This window comes from Vanacampus margaritifer, chromosome 1 (assembly GCF_051991255.1).
Source record: "Vanacampus margaritifer isolate UIUO_Vmar chromosome 1, RoL_Vmar_1.0, whole genome shotgun sequence".
Taxonomy (NCBI): domain Eukaryota; kingdom Metazoa; phylum Chordata; class Actinopteri; order Syngnathiformes; family Syngnathidae; genus Vanacampus; species Vanacampus margaritifer.
In genome coordinates this window covers 21,123,303-21,146,777 of record NC_135432.1, presented here as the reverse complement: position 1 = coordinate 21,146,777, position 23,475 = coordinate 21,123,303, and the positions used below count along the sequence as shown (strand labels likewise).

Here is a 23,475-nt window from a genome sequence, read left to right as displayed (position 1 = left end):
CGCCCCGACACCCACCACAACCCAGCCCCAGCCGCCCCCAGGCCCCCAAACCCCTAGACACCCCCCACCCAGCCACCCCCCCCAACCCCACCACCAACAACCGCCAGCTCCCCAAACCCCGGGGACCACCCGTACCCAGGCATCGGTGCCGGAGAGGGGCCGGACAGCGGAGCGGCGAGGGCACCCGCGCCCACCCCACCTCTAGCAGCGTGGTGGGACGGAACACTGGGGGCAGAGTAGTGTAATCCTCCTAAAGGCGCTCTGAGGGTGAAATTGGCAGAATAGTCCGGGCACCTCTTCAGCGTGGGTGTGAAAAGGAAGTCCCGCTCGCCAGGATCATATAATGTAGCACCTCTAGTGTTGGAACTAACACCCGTTTCGTTAGACAGGGACACATTTTGCTCGAATGTAGCAGTTGAATCTTTTTCAAGTGTTAGTAGGTCTGCCATCTTGCGGATGGATGGATGGATGGATGGATAGATAGATAGATAGATAGCGTACAATAGTGTTAGTATATGAATTCCAAGGTGTGAAAATGTTACAAATAGGCTACTGTATTTGTCTCTAGGGTCAAATTTAAAGATAAGCTAAAATACACTCTAATCGTTACAGGTGGACTTAATTTGACCTTTCGTAAACTTTTAAATGCATGTTCAACTGTTCAATATACAGTATGAGTACTTTTTTCTTTTTCTTTTTGAACTTTACTCACCTGTAAAGGTTATCGTGTATTTTGGGTTTGACATTTTTACCTTAAATTCCAATGTCCCTAGCTTGTTGGAAGTTGTGTACGATCATAATGAAAGCAGCAGACATTTCACAAGCAGTAAAAATAAGGATTTATTCCGCAAAAGCATTTTATTTATTTTCCTAGAAAAAAAGATCCACTTTTTAGAAGTTCTTTAGAAAGTTCCTTTAGCCTTTATTTTGACTTAACAGTTCTAAAAAGTAAATACATTGTTTAATTTCATCAGCATGTTGTTGAGGTATATTTATGTTCATCCGCTGAGACGTGAAGAAAAGTACAGTCAACCCGAGCCCATTTGCTAATTTTTCTATACAATACAGTATACATGTTACTAAAACTATTGGCCCCGGTACTGTATACGAATTGGGGTAACTTTATTTTGTGTACCTGCGTCCTTGTACATTTGTCTACTTGTGCTCTAGTGGGTTTGTGTTCCCCATGTGAAAAATATCAACGGCATCATCAGATTAGTTGATGTCAACCTGTCCCCTCCCCCCAAAAAAGTCATGCATCCTCGAGTCTGCTTAAGTCCAAGCATCATTGTGCCCTCATGGACTTTCTACATTTTAATGTTCCATTCGCTAGCGAACAATAGCTTTTGTTAGTGGCCACTAGTGGTTGTTCACTGTTCTTACCGGTCACTAGCAGTCATTAGCAGCAATTAGCTATTGTTAGCAGTCCTTAGTGGTTTTTAGCTGTCATTAGCAGTTGTTGTATGATGATGCAAGATGAGTTTGACCTGATATTAAAGTGTGTGTTTTTTTTTTTAAATCCTAGTTTGTGGTATATTTAGGCTTTAAAATATGAATATAGGAAAGACTAAAAAAAAATTTGGGGTGGGGTGGGGGCAGCACGTCTACTAATGTTGGATATTCGGTTTGTTCCCTAACTACTGCAAAATAGCTTTCGGGTTGACTGTAGATATCTTTGTAACAATAAGCAGGCATAGTCATGTGTGTAGAGTCAGAGAGTAAACAAAAGCATTCATACCATTCATGACTGGCTTCAAATTCTTTCCGTCGTCTTTTGCGCCTGCAGTGAAGAAAACAAAACGCACTCAGACCAACAGATACTCACTTTTCTTACCTTGTTGAATTGCAGTCACGTATCTTTATAGGATCACCATAATAAACAAACATGCTGTTCAATTATTATTGCAAAAATGTCAAATGAACCGTTTTCATTGTTGATTACGCAAAGAAGTATCATTTTAAAAAAAACTAAAAACTCAAACTATAATCTTATATGATTAACTTTGAACTACTCAGGGCCCAAGCAGCAGGCTGTTTACTCTTACAGTATTCTTCTAACCAATGATTTTTTTCCCCCAACATGTATGAAAACTCTATATTTTTTAAAATGTGTGCATCCTGGTAAAAAAAAATAAAAATTATATTAGATGTCCATGACTCGACCTCGCCTCCTGGAAAGATAAATAAATAAATGAATAAATCCCCTGACACCAGTTTCACCAATCGATATGAAATTGGGTGGTCATGCTTATCATAACTGGATGTACCAAAAAGTCTCGAGGACCCATCCGCAAAAATTAAACAGGAAGTCAGCCGTTTTACTTTGAATCCGCCATTTGGGCGAATTTCCTCAGTAGAGCCCTCTGGAAAGACTTTTTCAAAATTAGCCTCCAGCCTCAGTACAGCATTTACCAATTCATGGGAGATTGGGTGGACATGTATATCATAACAGAAAGCACAAAACAAGTCTCAAGAACCCATGCCTGAAAAGGAGTCAGCCATTTTGGGCAAATTCCAGAGCTCATACTTTGAACTACTACAAAATTGGCCCAAATCCAAATCAGGTGTGCGAGACAAATTAAAAAAAAAGTTTTGTTTTGTTTCACACAATAGAGTTAATAATGAGATACAAACAATGTTAACTGATATTTTTTTTCAAGGTTTCTAACTATTCTGGGTAATTAAACAAGCCCCAGACCGAAATGACCCAGGAACATCATTTCTATACTGAGAAACAGCATGCCAGGAAGCTTAGCAAACACGTATAAACATATCAACAAGAAAGCATACTCACTCTTTTCGACCTCTTCCCGTTGCCGTGAGCACACGACAGCAAATCAGAGGCACCGTCTCCCGTCCAAGAGACGCACTCGTCGCAAGGAAGGGAGTTCAAACGTTGACACTTGAGAGGTTTCGAGTCACTGTCGGCTTTTCGCTTTTGTCCAAGACGTTTGCAGTCGGAACCCGGGCTAAGAGGACAGGGCGATGTTTTCTCACCAGGGGCGTGACCACTGGCTGGCCTTGGCACGTTGGTACCCTGAGGTGCACTTTCCAGTTGTGAGGTAGCGGTGGCGGTGCAAAGGGAGCGTCCGGGACCACTCTTGACAGAAGAGCCTGCGACGCGACGTGACCTGAGAGTTGATGATGCTTGAGGTATTTTCCTGGAATTTAGACGAAAATGAAGCTTATTGGAAACGAAATGGAAGTTGGATGTGGAACGGACTGTGGTACAACTTGAGTATTGCCGTTTGTGGAAATTGGTCGCAGTGTGACTCACTTCCACAGTTGGGCAGTAACATGGCGCTCCAACATGGCGGCAAGGGCGAAGCGCAGGTGGTGCAGGCGTCTGTCGAAGGTGAAGAGGCTGCATCCGAGCGGGCGGCATCCAAAAGTGCATAGCTGCACCAACCACAAAAGCAAACAATAATCAAACCATGTCTGATGCCTCATTTTTAAAGAAATTATTGATCAAGCGCCAGAGCAAAAGAACCATCTTCTAAGCAAAAAAGTAAGCAGAGCTGCAGTGTCAGTCAGCCCAAATTGGAAATGCCAGCATTAGCTGATAATGCTCAGCTAAATTGCTAATGCTAAGACCACTGGCGGTCAGTTTAACGCAAGCCGGGCTCATCATTTGCATAACAGCATGTGAGACGGGATGAAGGCTAGCTCACTGCATACAAGCCTTTTCACACTGCAGTTAGCAGAATGCAGCGAGCCGTCGATGAAGCCATCCATTATGCATGTGCTGCAAAGGCAAGACGTGGAATGCTATGTCAAGCCAAGGTAGGCATTTACCGTTGCGGCAACATGCTTATAGTTGAAAAAGGTTCAACTTAAGAAGACTTCATCTTTCAATAGGAGGGAGGTTGGCCGAGTGATTTCAGAGTGCCAAGAGCAATATAGCAACCAGTGGAAAAAGCATTCCTGCTACTTCCAAGCAACCACTTCCAAATATGGGCAAGCTTGCACTGGAGCGCCGTTGTCCGCTTGTCATTGTAATTTACATGTTAAAAAATGAAGGAGCTGAAGAAGAAGGATTAGACTTTGTGAGGGTGTAAAACCCGCAACAAAAGCCACTTTTGCAGAAAGCCTTTTCATTTGTGTAAACAACGGAGACGGCAGGGCTTCCTTCGTGTCATATTTAGAACACTCCTGTATTTTATTTTGCTTGACAGTGTCTTGTAACACTATTCGTCCCTTTGCTTAAATGTGCTAAATATTCGCGACAGTGCGTCTTGTTTTTACTCACACCAAGAGGTTTGGGGTGCCAAGGTGTGGCAGACAAGTCAGCGGCGTCCTCTAGCTCATCGCCTTCATTTTCCTCGCTGGACAGCAGGTTCTGGTTGAAGGGATACAGGGTTTGGACCTCCACGTTGACGGTGCCGTCTGCCTCGTCTTCTGGAACGTTTTGTGATGAAGCCCTGATGAGACGAAGATGAGGACGAGAAGATTGCGTGATTGTTGTGGTCGAGTAGCCTTCTACATTATGATGTCACAATTTGGCTAATTTACATAATTGAGTTTCTTGGCTCATGATTTGACAGCTTGGCTGGGGGAGAGCCTCTGAATGGACAACAATATGTGAAACACTATCATGTCCAGGAACCTTTGAGATCCAGGAACCATTCCAGTTGCGTCAAAGCCAAAAGGTAAGCAGAGCTGCAGTGTTAGCACAGATTAGCATTGGCTAACTGTTAGCCTCTGATAAGATGTTGTGTGAAGATTTTTGCGATGTGTCCGCTGCATTTTGTAACCTGCACGGAACAGTTAAACTTTAACTAACATAATTCAGCAACTTGGTGATGAAGCGCTGCCTCCCCTGGAGAAAATGCAATGAAATCTTCAAAGGCACTCTGGCGAGTAGCCATCTTGTCACAGTGCACAAGCTCCCCCCCCCCCCCCCTGCAGTCAATTCAAATACATTACAAGGCTCCCCTACCTGAGAATGTGGCAGTTTCTCATGTTTATGTTCTCTTGGAGAGCGTCCAAGTCTTGACCTGCAGCACGCCACTTCACAGCCACAGAGACGACTTTAGTCTGAAGGACAGCGTTAATACGTCCACATGACGACAGCAGTGACGACAATAAAAAAGACTGGAATAAATGTTTACATTGTATATTCGCTTGCAGGGTGGTTTCTTTCCTGGATCTGGAGCACAGCTTTGATTTTTTAGGTCACATTCTTGCTCTTGATAGGGAAAACACAATACAATGCAAATCAAATTGGATAAATTTGACCTGGAACATAACAGGAAGACAAACGGCGTTTGTGCCAATCCGACTTTGGGTTATCGGTCCCTGCAGAGGAGGAGTGGGAGAGCGACTTGAGCGCTTGGCTGCTGGCGAGTTAGTGGATGAAGAGGGACAACCAAGGCCCAGGGACTGAGCTGGAGGACCCCCACTCAAAAGTGTGAAAGCAGACTGGAGAGGAAGGGCCGGCGGGTTCACTGCTGAAGATAAACTGCAAAAATGGGAGAGGGAATGTTGCATAAAATAGTCACAATCAATTAGAAAATGAAATTGTGTAGAAATTGAGTGTGCATAATACAGAGTTGACATTGTACTGAAACGCTGAGGAGTTAATTGAGTTATTAATTGAGTTAAAATATGAGCGTAGCTATATATTACGGAAGCGTATTGCATTCACTTAAAAAAAAAACCAACAATTTCTGTTTTTCTGATAATTTTTTGGGGGGAGCTTTGTTTTTTTGAGTATTTTTTTTATTGTCTGTTTTTCTGATTATTTTTTTCTGTTTTACTGAATTTTTTTTCTGTCAAAAATTTTTTCAGAAAAACAGGCCGAAAAAAAAAAATTCTGAAAAACAGGAGGAAAAATTACTCAGAAAAACAGGAGGGGAAATTATTCAAAAAAAATGTTGTTTTTTAAACAGAAAAAAAAAATTCCGAAAAACAGAGCTGGTGTTCTGTTTTTCGGAGTAATTATTTATTTTTTTTACCTTTGAACTTCAACTGACTTGTTGCAGACTCGCTAATAGCAGAAGCGGACACGCTCCCGCTAATTTCCATATGCAATAAGATGGTCATGTTTACTTACTGGCTCTCAATAAAGGAATGAATGTGTATACTGTATTGTGGTTTGTTCTCTAATCGCTGAGGGAAAAGGCTTTCTTTTTTTTTTTAAATACTGAGAAAAACAGGAAAATAATTTTATAAAACAGGGAAAAACTACTCAGAAAAAAAGAAAAAAAACTGAATATCGGAGGAAAATGGTTTTTTTTAAACAAAAAAATCAGGATTTTTTTTTTTAATAAAACAGGAAAAAATACTCCAAAAAAACAAAGCTCCCCCAAAAAATTTGTAAAAAAAAAACAGGACTTTTTTCCCCAAGTGAATGCAATACACTTCTGGAATATATCGCCGATTTGAGAATGTAATAAAATGGCAAAAAGGAAAGTAGTAATCATTTTCAGATGATATACTTTGCGCTTTTTTTTTCTTTTCTTTGTTTTTTTTCCCTTTTTTTAATTAATTTTTATATATATATATATATTTTTAAAAAAAATTTTGTATGTGGGTGAGTATGTGTATGTGCGTGTGTGCGAGCGTGTGTGTATTCATCAGTTCACCTAAAACCTATTTAAAAAAATCCCATACTAATAATATAATATAATAATAAATTGCCAAATGCAGAAACATCAATGTAAGTTATCACGATGTGGTGGCTCTCGCTAACAGGCAGAATCAAGTAACCAGAATTAGGTTAAAAAATTCTATATACTTAGACCATGTTTCTATAAATTTTGATATTTGGTTTTTATTTGAGGCAGATATTTTTTCCATTAAAATGTGATTTATGAGGAGGTTAGACCATTGGTCGATATTCAGAGTTTGTTTATTTTTCCAGTTAACAAGAATTGTTTTTTTAGCGATAGTAAGGGCTACAAGTGTAGATTGAAATTGTTTATGTGGTAAGTCAGTTGTTGTTAGGTCACCTAGCAAACACAAGTTTGGAGATAAAGGTATCCTACAGTCCAAAATAGCGGAAAGTTTTTCTAAGACTTTAGTCCAGAAATACATAACCGGAGTACATAACCATAAAGCATGAACATAAGTGTCTGTAGTGTTTTGTAAGCATTGGAGACAAATGTCGGAGTCTGAGAGTCCCATTTTCTTCATCATATAATATTGAGTAATGTATGTTCTGCGAATAATTTTATATTGGATAAGTTGTAAATTTGTGTGTTTTGTCATTTTAAATGCGTTTTCACAAACTTGAATCCAAAAGTCAGATTTCGGTGCTATAGACAAGTCTGCCTCCCATTTCGAGATGGGTAAAGGCATTTTATCAGCATATGAAAGTAACTTATACATTTTTGAAAGTTTTTTTGTTGTTGTCGGAGAAAGCTTGTTAATATCTTTAGCTAAAACAGGCGGTTGGAGCGTACCCCGAAGTGTTGGAATTTTTTTCTTTATCATATTTTTAACTTGTAGATAATGTAAAAAATTTCCGTTTTTTATTTTGTATTTTTGGAGCAAGGATGTATATGATATAAACATATTATCTGAGAAGAGATGGTGGAGATGTGTAATTCCTTTCTGCTCCCACACACCTAAATAAAACGGTTGGTTGTTAAGTTGAAAGTCGGGGTTATGCCATAGGGGAGAAAGCCCCCATACTTTGCGCTTCTAATAAATAAATAAAAATCAAATCCGCTGTAAAACCATTTATTTTAAGGCGAAAAAACTATCCTCCATTAATTGCTGAGAAACTCTCCTTTTCACTCTTTTTGTGCTCCGGTGACATCTTAGTGCCAAAGGAATGTTGTTGATGAGCTTCATTTACATGGCAATTAGAGTACAGTAACTATTTAGAGTGGGAGTCAACTACTGTCTAGCGACGAACGGGTGTTCACCGTACCACCATTTCATTTACCTCCGATCTTTCTTTTGGGTCTTCACCGGCTTGAGATCATGGATGTGATGTGATCTTAAAATCACGTCTGGATAATGTCCATCGTTGGCGGGGCAGCCACGTCGAGGTCGTGGCTGAGGGGCCAAGTGACGCCCCTGCCCGCACGTCTTTGGGGGGAGGCCATGTCTCCTCTCACAGTGTCGCTCAAAGGCTTGCGGCTTTACCACCTGGCTGCAGTGGCCGCAAACCACCAAGTAGAAATCGTCACGGGAGGGACACTCGCCATATATGTGCATGTCTGGAGAGGAGCACATGCACAAATTTTAAAAACATGCCTTAAGATGTAGACAAGCACAAACGTGCACACCTTTTTTTTTGTACAAGCTCAGCCAAAATAAAAAATAAAAATGGAGCCCTAGTATTCTTATCGGGAAACGTTAACAAAAAAAGCCCATTTTGTCATTTTTGATTGAACTCCAGTTAGCAACAAAAGTTAAAAATAAGGACTTAGACACAAACTGTCGCTCAGTGGAGCTCTTTTATTACCTTCTTTCCAGAGGCTAACACTCTCACGACTACTCCTCCCATACTTGCTGCCACCTTGGGCACACGTCTCTGCTGCATGAAAGATGAGACAGCGTCACAGATTACGAAAACATTAACGTATACAGTACAACACATGTTTCATGTCAATCAATGGTAAAGTTATTACAGCAAACATTATGCAAAAAGCCATTTGTCATTAAATTATGTGCCTGCTGGACGCATTAATAGTTTTTTCAAGCTGACTTTGGACAAGAGGCGGTGCAAATAGACAAACAACAAAGAAGAAATCACCAGTCAATGTCTGGGCATGGGCATGTCATATTTATTCTGGTTTAACTCCTAAAAAAGCCTCAAAGTCTAACAGTTCATGCAGTCATTGCCTGGGTAAAACATCTTCCCAGTTTGATACAGCGGCCGAAGCACTATCATATCCAAGTTAAGCAGAGCTGCAGCATTAGCACAGATTAGCATTATTTTAGCCGAGTGTTACTAGTTTTAATAATGCTCGGTTAATTTGTAGACACAAGGGTGAGGGTGGTATTGTTTTTTTCCCACCATGTCACCGTTTCATTAATTAGAAGAAATAATAATTATAATAATAATGATAACTTTAATAATAGTCATAAAATATGCCAGTGGCTTGGTGATGAAATGTTGCATCCACCAGTGATACTGCAATGAACTCTTAATGAATGGGTGCTCCCTTTTACAGAGACACAAACGTGACATGAAAGGGGGAGAGGGGGTGGGGTGGGTGCAATGTAAATTTACATTTCAAAAATTTATTTGTGGCTACAAAATACAAAATTGTAGGCATGAACTATAATTGTGGACACAAAATACAAAATAACTATATTAACATAACTCTGGACGGTTGAGAACCCAAATCGAGCGCACCCTCTCGAGAAACGCTAATTAATAGAAGTCAAAATTTGCCCTCCATTTCCTTACCCAGTCGTCCGAGTTTTTCATGAGAATGATATTTATTACATTACACCCAGTGTTTTATGCGCAAATTATATCTACTCCGTTGCCACAAATTAGTATTTTGTGCTCACGTTAAATCGTGATAGCAAAGTAGAAAAAATATTCTTATTAGTTGGGAGTCGGCGAACAAGTCTGTGGCTAACAAACATTTGTATTTACACACGGAATGCAAGTTTCGTGTTAAGTAAGAGAGTAAGTAAGTATTAGTAAGTATATGTAAGCAAGCCAAGCAAGAAGATTTTTTTTTAAGACAAGCTGGGTTTGCCCAACTGTTTGGAGCGAGAGAAGTAGAAATATTCCTTACGCACTAGGACCCAGTGGCTCTTTTTGTTTGGGTTACTTTTAAATGCCGCTGTTCCCTACTCCAAACAACACACGCACGGATAAAATCCAGAATACAGTACTAGCAAGTCGCCAAGGTGATAATAATGACGGTACGTTTTGAGGACAAGTGTGCGACTCACCGTCTGATGTCAAAATATTCACTCCGTCCACCCAACAATTCCAATTTAATCCGATAAAATCCTCGAGATTAAGACATCGGCCTTCCACTGCGGCCATTATTGCTGTTATCACGGCGCGTTAATTTGATTGGCGCACAATAGTGACGTCATAACAGTGTAAACGCAGCAGTAGTAGTGGTGGTCGTGACAGAAGTAGTTGGTTAAAGTGGTGTTACCGTATTGCTTAGCGTTTATTCGATATCCTACTAGTAGCTACGATGTTTGTTCTTACATGTAAAGTTTTTGTTTCCACTACTGTACCGCATTTCTGCACAGTACACACTAATCCAACTGGGGCGCATTAGTAGAATTATACTAGTGATGCAAAACTGCACTATATTTGACAACTCCGGGCAAAAGGTAGCCTACAATTGGTAACATTAAACAATTCTACTAGTTAACATGTACGATTACTAAGAGGGTGCAGATGTCTATACTAACTATGTCGACACGCTAACATTCGTAACATTGTAAGTGCTAGTTGCATTTAATGCTTGTGCATACAATATTATTCACATTTTTTTTTGGGGGGGGGGGTTGTATAACTTTGCTGTGTTACTATTTGTACAGTATGTTTTTTTTATTTCACAGTGCTCGAGGAGCAGAATAAATAAGTATTTGCACCAGTTAAATGCACCGCTGATTTACTGACGCCAAGAGCTGCTACAATGAAAACTCATTGCTGCGTTGAAGTCATCTTCTGTCATGTGCCGTCATTTGCCTGAGACCTCAGGAAGAAGAAAAAAAAACCTTGAAAGACAGTTGTTCTACTAGTGCGCTGTTGCTCTAGTTGTTCTACACTTTACATTGACATTACTAAGCTTTATTGAATAAGCAGATATTTTCAGTAAACAAATGTTTTATGCAGAATATAGCCAGTACAAAGCCAGACGAGATGACAATATGCATTGCACAGTACATTTGATACAAAGCAGATTGTATTTAGTCAAAAGACTTACTGCTTTAGTCACTGAAATACTATTGGACCTTCATGATTACGACAAGTCTTCTTTTCACATCAACAATATCCAAAACGAGATGGCAAAAATCAATCGGCAACAGTTCAATGTGTAAACAAATGTAAAGGAAAAAAGAAGAAGAATGTTTCAACATCTAAACCAATAAACAATCATGAGAATAGCCGAGTGATGTGATGCAGAGTTATCGAAGAAAAAATGCAATAGAAAAATGCATTCACACTTTACATCTCATTTTGGTAACCAAATGAAACTTTTTTTAAACACAAATTCTTCACTCCAGGATTGAACTGGCAAGCACAATTCTTAAAGAATTGTTTTTGACACTGTTAGAGCAATTCATGTGCAACATCAATATTAATAACCAATATTATCATTATTATTAAAATGTTATTACTACTAGTCCATACCGCCCAAACACAAACATATGAAATAAAGGCCTCAGTTATTATAGCAATTGGGTTTTAAATATTACATTATAAATTTACAAACTAATCATCATACAGGGGAATAAAACAAGTTCAAAGATTTGCGTTAATGGTGGAAGCAATGCAATCTAAATGGCTGCATGTACACCACATTATTCAAACATACTCAGTCGTGCCCCTTGGAAAGTTCAGGGGGGGAAAAAAAAGAGCCCCTGACAAGAAAATTGACTCAAAGAAGGCCCAGTTGTAAATGGGTATCCTTGGCTAGATAGGCAATGCTAAATTCAAAAAAAGTTTTTTTGGCTACGCCATCTAATTGGGAGCAACATGGCATCAAAGTTTGGTCATCATGACGGGTCAAAAAACATTGGATATGGGCGCAAAAAGGGAATTGGACACTTAAATCTGCAGCGTAAATGTTAAGCCTAAGAACTACACGCCTTTGAATCTGAATCTGCAGCTGTTCAACACTTTGTCTCTCCTTGACAAGCAGACATACCGCTAAGAGAGTTACGAGATGAGAAGTTATGATGGTCGGGCACCGCCCTCAGCATCTGCAGCAGGCGGTACGTCAGACTTGTGGAAAGGAGTTTCCTTGTAAATGAACCAACAGTTGCCACTCCACAAGATGACGTTAAGGAAACCAAAAATCTGCACACACACACACAACAATATGAGAATGACATTTTAATTTCATTCTTAAATTTTATTTTATTTTTTTAATAAATGAAAGGGGACAGAAAGAAGTTATGATATCCACCCCTGACCAACACAAATAAATGACAGCAAGCAGTCATGACGCTTTCCTTGTGCTATATAGATTTTTCCAAGAATTGTGCCTTTATACATTTAAAAAAAATACAAATAGACTGAAATGATTTACTTTTCTAATCCAGATTGTTCCACAAACTGACACCTTGAATTGAAATACATCGTTCTTTTTGTTTTGTTCTGGATTTAGGTTTGGAAAAAATTTCTGTTTCTTTTAATTTGTACTCACTTTCCCTTTTTTGATTTGCATGTTAATTGGTCAAATTTCATGACGGGCTTTGTACATTATTTAAAAGCAGTTAAACTTAATTAATTCATTACATTTGAAAGTTTATAGTTGTATAAATATTGGATTAGTGTTATCTCTGTATCCACATCTGAAAACGACACGAATAGCATGTTTCTGTAAAAGAAAAATGGGTTCATTTTGTTTTGCTTTCTTTGGCTTTTTGTGACACTTTACAAAAATGATCCCAGTGAGAGATTAAGTGTCGAATTTAGTTACAGTTGGTGTCCACTTAAGACTGTTTAATCATTGAGATAATGTTTCAGTAGAAACAAAATGAAAAAAGAAAGAAGAAAAGATTGTTTCAGTATAGACTGATTTATCGCCATTAAAAATGAAACAAACATCAATCTTTTTAGGAAAGTGCAACCTCGATAGTTGTAACCGTCTTCAGCTAGTGGTCTACAGTAGGAAATTGAGCAAATTTGCGCTTGAATCTTGCGTCACCCTGGAAAATGGACAGCTTTTTATAAAGCGCTTAAAATAAATATATAAAAATATAAAATATATAAAAGTATATCGTATCGTATTTAACTACACCAAAGCGCTTTACAATGCCTCACATTCACCCATTCACGTCCATTGGGAGCAAATCGAGGTTGAGTGTCTTGCTTCAAGGACACTTTGACATGGTCGTCAGGGATGAGGATCGAACCCACAACCTCACGCATGGGAGACGACCACTCTACCACTGAGCCATGTCGCCCCCAAGAATGCACGAAATGCATATGACCCCTGTACTCCTTTTGTACGCCGCGCGAAGTATGCTAGCAGCACGAAGTTAGCAGGTGCTTTGTGATGAAATGGGTCAGGCGTGCCTCAGGAGTCATACACAAGTACCCTGCACCTATGCAGCCCCTACGTCTCACTTAGTAGGTCCCTTTGTGTGGCGGCGTTGAGTGACAAAACCGCATGCAAACATTCAAGTATTGGCATAACAGTGTAAAGAAAGAATGCTAACTTACCACCGAGGCGTTGAGTCGGCCCACGTGAGGCGTTGCGCCAGCCGTGCACTTGGTGCTGCCATCCTTGCACACTTTGAGAAAAGTTAGAATGGTGGAAGGACTGGTGGCCCATTTGACATCGGACAAGCCTTTGGCCCAAGCGGAGGAGGAAGCCAGCCACATAAATGCGAAGGCTGCAGTCAACAGCAGGTCCTTTTACAAACAAAGGAATCGATCACTTTTGGTGATTATTTAAATTGCCACATGGAAACAGTCTACTGAAAAAAAAAAGGGGGGGGGTCATATTTCATGTATTCATAGTGTTCCACCACTACCAAATACAGTGTTATTTTATGTACAGTACATGACGTACAAACTTGCTTTGGTTGTTGCTGTTTAAATTCTTTACTCTGTAAAGTGCAAAGTACAGATTTTAAATCTTTTGAAAGTCAAAATAAAAATGTGTTGCAATGTCTGTGATTTTTCTTTTGTTTATATATATATATATATTTTTGCCATGTGATATCATAATCATGATCATTTTGGTTGCAATAATTATTTGACATTTTCATGCCATTGCACCTTTCACAGTTGGAGGTAAAAATTCTCCAACTTCTCAGTTTCTGAACAATATTGTATTTATACGTATACACACACAGTCAAGAGTTTACAGATGGTAAAATTAAGTTTACCTGTAAAGGTAATAGTGTAGTACATTTTAGGTTTATCCTGAAATGTAGTATTCTATGTACATATCGCTGGCATTGGGCCGAAACGCTTTATGTCTAAATATGGTCCATTTAATATTCTTCCACAAATCAATATTATTGGTCAGTCCCCACCCCCACCACACGTGAGTCTGTTATTTAATTTAATTTAAATTTAAACTATTTAACTAATCTAAAAGCGCTGGAAATGGCTTGCTCTCTTTGACGATGCAACGTTGATGTTTTAACAAGCATGCCCCCCCACCCCCCCTTTAAAAAACGATGGCTTTGGATGTATTTTTGGAGGCAAAAATTCCACCTGGCATCAGTGAATTTACAGCTCTGGGGGGAAAAATGCTGAGACAAAAAAAAAAGCCTTTTGATCATTTTTTATTTTATGCAAACAAATTCTCAAAAGGATATTTCTATTTGGAATTTGGGAAGTACGTTGTTGTAATTGTTGGTTATTAGTCTATAGATTAGATAGTTGTTAATAGTCTCTTCTTCTTTTCCTTTTCGACTTTCCTCTTCAGGGGTCGCCACAGCGAATCAGTCGCCTCCATCTAACCCTGTCCTCTGCATCCTCTGCTCTCACACTAACTACCTTCATGTCCTCTTCAACTACATCCATAAACCTCGTCTTTGGTCTTCCTTTAGACCTCCTGCCTGGCATTTGGAAACTCAGCATCCTTCTGCCAATATACTCACTCTCTCTCCTCTGGACACGTCCAAACCATCTCAGTCTGGCCTCTCTGACTTTATCTCCAAAGCCTCTGACATGTGCTGTCCCTCTGATGTACTCATTCCTGATTCTATCCATCCTGGTCACTCCCAAAGAGAACCTCAGCATCTTCATCTCTGCCTCCTGTCTTTTCCTCAGTGGCACTGTCTCCAGATCAAACAACATTGCTTGTCTCACAGTTTTATAAACCTTTCCTTTCATTTGAGATGAAACTCTTCTATCACACATCACACCTGACACTTTTCTCCACCTGTTCCAGCCTGCCTGCACACGCTTCATCACTTCTTTTCCACACTCTCCATTGCTCTAAATACTTAAACTCCTCCACCTTCTTGGCCTCTTCTCCCTGTAACCTCACTTTTGCACTTGGGTCCCTCCCATTCACTCACAGATACTCCGTCTTGCTACGGCTAACCTTCATTCCCCTCATTTCCAGGGAAAACCTCCACGCCTTTAGCTTCTCCTCCACCTGTTCCCTGCTCTCACTACAGATCATAATGTCCTCAGCAGACATCGTAGTCCATGGAGATTCCCGTTTAACCTCATCTGTCATCCTGTCCATTACCATAGCAAACAAGAAGGGGCTCAGACCTGATCCCTGATGTAGTCCCACCTCCACTTTGAACTCCTCCGTCACACCTACAGCACACCTCACCACTATCTTACAGTCCTCATACATGTCCTGCACCACTTGAACATACTTCTTTGCCACTCCACACTTCTTCATACAAAACCACAGTTCCTCTTTGGGCACCCTGTCATAACTTTCTCTAGATCTACAAAGACACAATGCAACTCCTTCTAACCTTCTCTATCAACATCCTCAAAGCAAATACTGCATCTGTGGTACTCTTTTTTTTGTTTGCCATGAACCCATATTGCTGCTCACAAATGTTCACCTCTGCCCTCAGTCTAGCTTCAACTACTCTTTCCCATAGCTTCATTGTGTGGATCATCAGCTTTATTCCTCTGTAGTTACCACAACTGTGCACGTCTCCCTTGTTCTTAAAAGCGGGATTCAGCACACTTCTTCTCCATTCCTCAGGCATCTTCTCACTATCTAACATCCTCTCCTAGGCACTTCCATACCTCCACATGTATATCATCAGAACCAAGTGCCTTTCCGCTCTTCATCCTCTTCAATGCTCTTCTCACTTGGTCCTTACTAGTCTTTGCTACTTGGTCCACAACAGTCACTTCTTCTATTCTTCGTTCTCGCTCATTTTCCTCATTCATCAACTCTTCAAAGTACTCTTTCAGTCTTCCCATCACACTACTGGCATCTGTCAACACACGTCCATCCCTATCCTTTATTACCCTAACCTGTTGCACGTCCTTCCCATCTCTGTCTCAATCTCCTTCCTGTCCAACCTAGCATACAAGTCATCGTGAGCCCCTTGTTTGGCCTTTGCCACTTCTACTTTCACCTTACTCTGCATTTCCCTGTACTCCTGTCTACTTTCTTCAGTCCTCTCAGTGTTTTACTTTTTCTTAGCTAACCTCTTTCTCTGGCTCCACTTCTGCACCTCCTCATTCCACCACAAAGTCTCCTTATCAGCTTTCCTTCCAGATGACACACCAAGGACTTTCCTACCTGTCTCCCCGATCACATTAGTAGTTAAAACGTTTTTTTTAAGTTCATTTTATTCAAAATTTCCCTATAAATCGAAACATCAAAAAAAAAAAGAATAATTTTGCAGCTTTTTAAAAATATTGTCTATACTGCATACATACACGAAGACACTTTCATTGTGTGTCCTAAGAGGCTTAAAGAGCAGCGTGGTGCTGTCAGCTGGCACAAATGGCCAACACTTCATTTACGCTGCTCTGTGAAGCCTCTTTCACACTGGCCATCTAATGCTACTCTTTTCCTGGCTCACTTTCTTGCATGCACTGTATAAAGGACTTTTATTTCTTAATACATTTGCATAAACCTAATGACAAAAAAAATGCATAAACCTAATAACAAAAAAAAAATGTCGTTGTGTGTAAAACGAAATTAACTCATTCGCTGTCATTGACGGCTATAGACGTCAAAAATTCATTTGAACCATTTATATTTAACATTTTTTTTGTACATTCAGAACAGATGTAAAATTTGTGATTAATCGTGAGTTAACTAGTGAAGTCATGCGATTGATTACAATTACAAATTTTAATCACCTAATGCCCCTAATTAAATAAATAATAATAAGATTATTAAAAATTAGGTGCATCAGGCGATTTAAATTTTTAATCGTAATTAATCGCATGACTTCACTAGTTAACTCACGATTAATCCCAATTTTTATATCTGTTTTAATACAATAAAAACAATCTAGATTTTCAAACTCTTGTTAACAAAAGTGGGAAAAATGTTAAACTAATAAAAATAGTTAAAATAAATTTTTAATGTCTATAGCCGTCAATAGCAGTGATAATGGGGGAAAATTAATCAAATCTGGAATAAGGCTGTAAGCATAAAATTGTGAAAAAAGTGACAAGCTGTGCAAACTAAAGATTGACTTGGTTATTTAATTTGGCAATTGATCGGTCACTGATGTACTATGTCTCATTTAAATTGTGAATATATATAGCATACTATTTGTATGCCCCACGATCCTAATAAAAAGAAGCGGCCCGATAAACCGATAAATGCTATTTATTACTTGTCCAGTTAATTAAGGTTTGAGTTAAATGAGTTATTAGAAATACAATTTAGGTCTCAATAGGAATGTTTCTTTTCAAAGTCTACCAAATCAAAGTCGGATCAGGATCACAAGATCAGATCAAGGCCGAACATTTGAGGTAGCAGTGAAAAATTTTCCCATAAATGAGAAATGTGGTGAAGTCTGGGTTCAAACGTACCACAATTGGGCCACGACTAGAACCTCTGTACACATGCTGGAAGCCCAAATAGAGGATAAGAGAGGCGGTGCTGTACAGAAACGCCAACACTCCAATGGACACGTAAAACTGCGACGACGATGCATAGTCTCCGGTCAGGTAGTGCGCCACGGGCTTGGTTTCATTGACAACACAGGTGGGGACATCATAATGATGGTCCATCAACCTGCGTAAACATGGCAAAGAAACGCTAGTGGGCCCCCAAACACATCTTATATGTATACTCAGGGTTTCCCCCAGTGCTTTATAAGCCGGGTTAAGCGCCATGATAGGGCATGCACTGCTCACCTGAATGGGTAGTTGAAGCTTGCATGGATTTCTTTAATCTGGCTGCCAAGGCACTGGACATTGATGCTGGTCGTACCGCTGTAACCTCCAGTCGTGGCAAAGGCAAATATTGTGAACACCTGCAATCCCAAATCATACAAAGTTTTTCAACGGATTTGTTTCAGGAAAATCAGGTACTAGTTTACCGAAAACTACGCACACCTAGTGCGGCAAGCTTTAATTATAGCATTAACATTAGCAAATCTCACAATTATGTTGCAAAGGTAAATAATTGTTTAGCCCTAGTCCAGACGCCCACACAAAGACTAACTGGCCGTGTTCCTGACATCAGTCAGTGGGCCACGCCTCTAAAAGCATGCATACAACACTACAGCTGTCGGCTTACCCCCAACATACAGTAACTACATTGTATGAAACCAGTTTATTTCATTATTTCGGTGTCATTTCATCAAGTTACAACACTGTTATTTTTATTAAAAATAACTTTTTTGAAAAGTTTTTTTAGGGGTCTGTAACAGATTAATAGCATTTCAATTCATATCAATGGGGAATGTTGATTTGAAATAAGTACATTTCAAGAGCTTGGTCAAATTAAACTTGTAAATTAACTTAATGCTGTACAGTGGACACCCGCATATTCCCCTATTTACTGATTTTTTCCTCCCCAATATTCAATTAATACTTTAATATAATATAATATAATATAACATAACATAATATAATATTAAATTAATACTTTATAATATAATATAATTAATGCTGTTAAAGTTAAAGCCTTAACTAATTACTTAAGCACAAAATAATATTGCATTAATCATGTATTAATGCATATTAATCACACTATTAATTTTGACCGCAGATGATCCTTTAGCTCACAGCAGATGGTTATGGTGAAGGTAGCACAGGTTGTGTTTGAGCAATAAACATAACTACATGCATTAAAGTAAAGCATTTAATAAATGTTCGCGTATGACATTCAGGATATTTGTTCATGTCAAACTATTGGGGTCATTTTTTCCCCAATTTTAAATTATGCAAATAATTAACTGATTAGAAAAAGAGGAGGATGAGAGTGTGCAGTGGATACATTTTTTTTGAAGGCGTCCTTAAATGTAGAAAAAAATTAACACATAGCAGGTGCTCTTTAAATTTGGCGGGCAAAAAATATTGATAAAAAAGCCTTTTCAATGAAGCGATTAATCATGATTAATCAAAAATTCTAAGATGTGATTAATCTGATTAAATTTGTTTATCATTTGACAGCTCTAAATATAATATAATGGCCACGATCGGTCGATTTCTGTGGAAAAGTACATGATCGGCATATCGATCAATGCTTTCTTTGCCGATCACAAAAATTGATCACCCGCAGCTTGTACGTACTTTGCAGGCTGCAGCCAACTAGAGACTAGCCTGTGTGCAGTGTAGAGTCGGTATTGGGATTCACATCCTACTTAGTATAGGGTAAGCCACTGGAAACTTTTCAGTTAAAACAATGTGGCATCAATGCGTCTTCTGATCATAAGTTTTCAAATAATTGAATGTCGGGCTTTGTAAAACACTGTGGACCCTGCATAATGTAAAGCGCTAAACAAGTCTTCTCCATTTATTATTTAGGTCAGATTTTATTTATTTTCCGGAAAATACGTCAAAGGGCTGTCACTTAATTAGACACTTTTAGAATTCATTATTCTAACGATTATTAAATCAATTAATCAGAAAAAAAAATCATTTATCATTAAAACGTATTGTAAAGCCATTTTTCCCGACCCAATCCCTGTTTTTGTGGTAAACACGAATTGGAAGGAGGTATTTCAAGAATTTGGTGGGTAAACAGTATTATTTAACTGATTTATTTTCTCAGTTAAAATGGGAACCAATTATTTGCGGATTTTCACTATTTACGGGCCAGTCCGGTCCCTTTACCCCCGGGTTGGTCCACTGTACAGTACAGTACTGTACTCAGAAAGCATTTCCTCAGAACATGCATGTACTTGTCGCAAAGTAAAATGTATGCAATGCATAATATTATGCGTTCTACAAGCCAGGCTGAATTAAAGCGATTTATAACTACCACTCCCCTATTTATCTTAGCATGCTAACAGACATTTGGCCAGCTAATTAGCGGGAGGAATCACGGAAGTAGGCAAGATATAAACGTCATATATACCAGAACCACTTTGTTGGTTCTTTTTAGCTTATGAAATAGCTTATGAAATAGCTTCAAATTCATTTTTGTGGTCACAAGACGAGCAGCACAATCAATTTGCGAGCTCATATTGTCGCTATCGAGAAAGAAGGAATCACGAGACGGTTCGTTTAACCATATGGCGACGACGAAACTTACCCATTCGAGCAACCGGATAAAGGCCAACGGCTCTTTGAGGGGACCCAAGTCGAGAGTAAATCCTGAAGATAACACCTTCTAAGAGACGATGTGGAGATGTGATTGATGTTTGGAAAGAAGTGGAGAAGTTACTTCCTACAAAGTCACCCTTTAAAAGTGCGTTCGTTGGAATTAAAGTGTTTGGTGTGTGTTGTTGTTACCTGGGCAACGGATTCCATCGTTTCCCCACAGAAAATGGTTGCTGTGACTTCTTTTTGTTTTGGTCGTGAATGTTAAACGCTGGTTTCCTAACTCCTGTCGAGCTTGTCAGAACTTTTCCTTAACTTCAACCAGAGGCAGAGTGGGAAACATGTGACCCATGACGCATGCGGAAGAGAATGTTTCAAGGCTTTATGAATCCCACTAGAGTTGTAGGCAAGACGCGTTTCTTTGCAAAATGATTGGCTGTGAAATCCTTTTAGGACACGCCCTACTGTGGTTTGGCGGCGTTATCATGAATTGCATGAGTCCTTCCTAACCCTAACTTTACCTCTAACCCTTAAAACTTAACTAGATTGTTTTTATTTTGTACTAATGTGATACATATTTGCAAATGACCGACTCGTCATTACGTCAACTTAGCGGATCCCGCCCTGCCTGGACGTACACGGATCTGTATAAATACTGGATAGCCGACAGCTCGTACACGCCCATGCAAGCCGTTGAAGCCACAGGGCGGCCATCTTACTCCTCCCATCTCGCGAGCAGACTACAGTTAAACGGGCGGCGGTGGGGGTGGGGTGGTCAGTAATTTTGTAACGTGGACGCCCGGACGATATGTGCTGCTTTGAAGACCCCCTTTTTCTTTTAACGCTCAGTTCCTTAGACCCCAATATTAGATTTGGCAGATAATTTTTTTGTTGAATTACAGTTAAAATAATTTTATAAAAAATATATGTACAGTACAATTAAGTTTCCTCCTGTAAACATCATTAAGCAGATAATTTATACATGTATTTAAGGCAAGTTGTAAAATGCCTGAAGTCCTTTTGTTTATGTTTAACAAATTTAAAACATAACTCATGCTGTTTCTACAAAGTATTGTCTCAAATGTTCTCCAATTTCGATACTGTAAATGTATAGGATCGTATATATATGCCTAGAAACGTTTCTTGGGAGGAGTATTACGGCGGCCTCGCGGCTTCAAAAGTCTTCTCGGCTATCCAGTAATATTTATACAGATCAGTGTGGACGCAGCAGTCAATCACGACGCGTCATGCCAAGAGAAGCCATTATGAGAAAGGTATACGCTCATACGTCGGCTGTCGACACAGAAAAAGGGAAATGATGCTCAATACTTTGATAATGATGGCAAAACATTTTATTCACAGATGTAGATTTATTAAATGTCGACCTTTGTTTTTGATTTATTGTAAGGAAATTGAAGGGTTTGGAAGGACATTTAGGAGGGTTAAGACGAAGCAAGCCTTGTCTGTATTTAATAACTTGGTAAATTTACTGTCTGATTAGAACTTTTTGTTTTTTTTGTTTTTTTTTGTTTTGCGTGTTTTCTTTTTCTTGTGTCTTGTTTGACGGCACCGTTCTGGTTTGCGTGCTCAGTTTCAATTGGATGTTGGAGTTTGAATTGAATAAAGAAAGCAACAAAAGAAGAACGTCGGACGTCGACATCGTTGCCATATTGAATGTGACAAAGTTAACTCATGTATCTGGAGGCCAACTGCACACAAGTGGTGTGATACCATCAAATTTACTGATGAAATCTCAAAGAGCGCATGTAGAGCACAAAAATGAAGGGCACTATAGAAGAAAGAATAAAGCAAATCCCAGAAGGGCGAAAAGAACAAAGTAAAAAAAAACTTGCTTTGAATTATGTCATCGTCACTGGCTTTTTATTTTTATTTTTGTAAGTGAAGGTGGACAAAAAATATTAAAAATGGAAATTGTAAATTAAAGATTTTATTTTAAGACCATATCACCTAGAAGTATACTGTGCATAGGCCGATGCATTTCTTTTACATTACAAAAATCTCATGGCACCCAACTGAACAATATGTTACAAAAAGTATGAACTTTTAAGTAATGATTATCTTGTCTCAATTTATGAAAAAATGTGCCTACACTGTGAAATAAATGCAGATGTTTTATAGAACTCAAAACCGACATATTTGCAAGAAGCCATGACTTTTGTATGGATAACAACATGTGTATACAATTACACAGGTTTATTGTAACGTCTGCCATCTAGTGGGATATGATTGAATTGTTGAGCCTGTCACTTTACGTAATTGACATAGATAGATGTACAGATATGTTGTATTGTAAGAATACAGTATTTTTCATTCATGGCACACGAGTGTATCACAGCCACCTGGATGGGTACCACATCTTGTTTGTACATTGTACACTGTTTTTAGTAAACGCCGTTTTATTTCTCAATGTTTTCTTTTAAATTAATTGAATTCAGATTTTTTCAATTTCTTAAATTATTTTTCCTTTATATGTTGTATTTTGCCAAGCACATTGAGTTACCGAAATGTGCTTTATCAATAAAGCTGCCTTCACTTACCTACTTGCGTTATTTGATATTTGAAGCCAACTCTATTAAATTACCCAGAGGCTAAATAAACCAGAAACTGGGACTCATACTGTGCTCAAAACATGATCACCATTAAATGTGCCTGTATAAAGATAAGAAAGGGAAACTAGTACCAGTACATTGAGATGTGAGGCATGCAAAGGCGAGTTTTGTGAATGCCTTAAAATTCAGCGAACTTGTTCTGTCACTTTTTAATTTGGGAGCTTTTTTGTTGTTGTCACTGCATGATGGGAACACGTCAGACTGGTTTTGTTGCCCTGAGAGTCAACTGGAGCATAATCAAATAATTTGTCGAGAGAGAGAGCACATGATCTGCTCCTCACTTCCTTGACAAACACAGTACTCACATTTATATTCTGAAACACATTTTGAGATGGCCTTATACTGCAATATCAGACACTGAAAAGACTTATTACATTTATATTATTAAATTAATAACTTGCCATCTGAAGCAGAGGATATGACGAGTTTGTTGCCTTGCCACACACATGACCAACAGTCATGGGTTTGCGCGAACCCTCTGGCCCATCGTCACATGCACACATTTATTGACATGCACACATAATCAGTGCTACATACAAAATTATCAATTTT

The 23,475-nt window shown here is 39.0% G+C and overlaps 2 protein-coding genes across 5 annotated transcripts; both read right to left on the bottom strand.

Moving 5' to 3' along the window:
* Positions 1-800: 800 nt before the first annotated feature.
* On the bottom strand, positions 801-10,035 carry LOC144061761 (ataxin-7-like protein 2). 3 transcript variants are annotated; one of them, XM_077582504.1, is made up of 10 exons: positions 9,871-10,025; positions 8,420-8,488; positions 7,895-8,171; positions 5,283-5,461; positions 5,112-5,188; positions 4,940-5,037; positions 4,250-4,421; positions 3,278-3,399; positions 2,795-3,161; positions 801-1,780 (listed from the first exon to the last, which is right to left on the bottom strand). In XM_077582504.1, exons 1-10 carry the CDS (start codon positions 9,965-9,967, stop codon positions 1,754-1,756), a joined length of 1,485 nt encoding a protein of 494 aa, XP_077438630.1. In that variant the 5' UTR covers positions 9,968-10,025; the 3' UTR covers positions 801-1,753. The 3 variants fall into 3 exon arrangements, with proteins under 3 accessions (XP_077438630.1, XP_077438638.1, XP_077438622.1); XM_077582512.1 differs by having other exon boundaries at positions 809-1,780; positions 4,940-5,010; positions 8,420-8,491; positions 9,871-10,035; XM_077582496.1 differs by having other exon boundaries at positions 810-1,780; positions 8,420-8,491; positions 9,871-10,035.
* Positions 10,036-10,716: 681 nt separating this feature from the next.
* Positions 10,717-20,684, bottom strand: sypl2b (synaptophysin-like 2b). Of its 2 annotated transcripts, none has more exons than XM_077582533.1 (6): positions 20,486-20,684; positions 20,286-20,360; positions 17,939-18,057; positions 17,612-17,816; positions 13,337-13,528; positions 10,717-11,965 (listed from the first exon to the last, which is right to left on the bottom strand). In XM_077582533.1, the coding sequence occupies exons 1-6, from the start codon at positions 20,501-20,503 to the stop codon at positions 11,840-11,842; spliced, it is 735 nt and encodes a 244-aa protein (XP_077438659.1). In that variant the 5' UTR covers positions 20,504-20,684; the 3' UTR covers positions 10,717-11,839. The 2 variants fall into 2 exon arrangements, with proteins under 2 accessions (XP_077438659.1, XP_077438650.1); XM_077582524.1 differs by having other exon boundaries at positions 20,286-20,363; positions 20,486-20,678.
* Positions 20,685-23,475: the final 2,791 nt, after the last annotated feature.

Bases quoted from the DNA above. Each gene is read 5' to 3' on its own strand.
- LOC144061761 (XM_077582496.1), bottom strand. From the start codon at position 9,967: ATGGCCGCAGTGGAAGGCCGATGTCTTAATCTCGAGGATTTTATCGGA. The intron at 4,422-4,939 runs GTAGGGGAGCCT...TCGTCTCATCAG, and splicing joins AGAAACTGCCACATTCTCAG to GGCTTCATCACAAAACGTTC. The intron at 3,400-4,249 runs GTGAGTAAAAAC...TGGTTGGTGCAG, and splicing joins GGCACCCCAAACCTCTTGGT to CTATGCACTTTTGGATGCCG.
- sypl2b (XM_077582524.1), bottom strand. The intron at 18,058-20,285 runs GTAAGTTTCGTC...TTGGGATTGCAG, and splicing joins TTATCCGGTTGCTCGAATGG to GTGTTCACAATATTTGCCTT. The intron at 17,817-17,938 runs GTGAGCAGTGCA...ATGTTTACGCAG, and splicing joins AGCTTCAACTACCCATTCAG to GTTGATGGACCATCATTATG.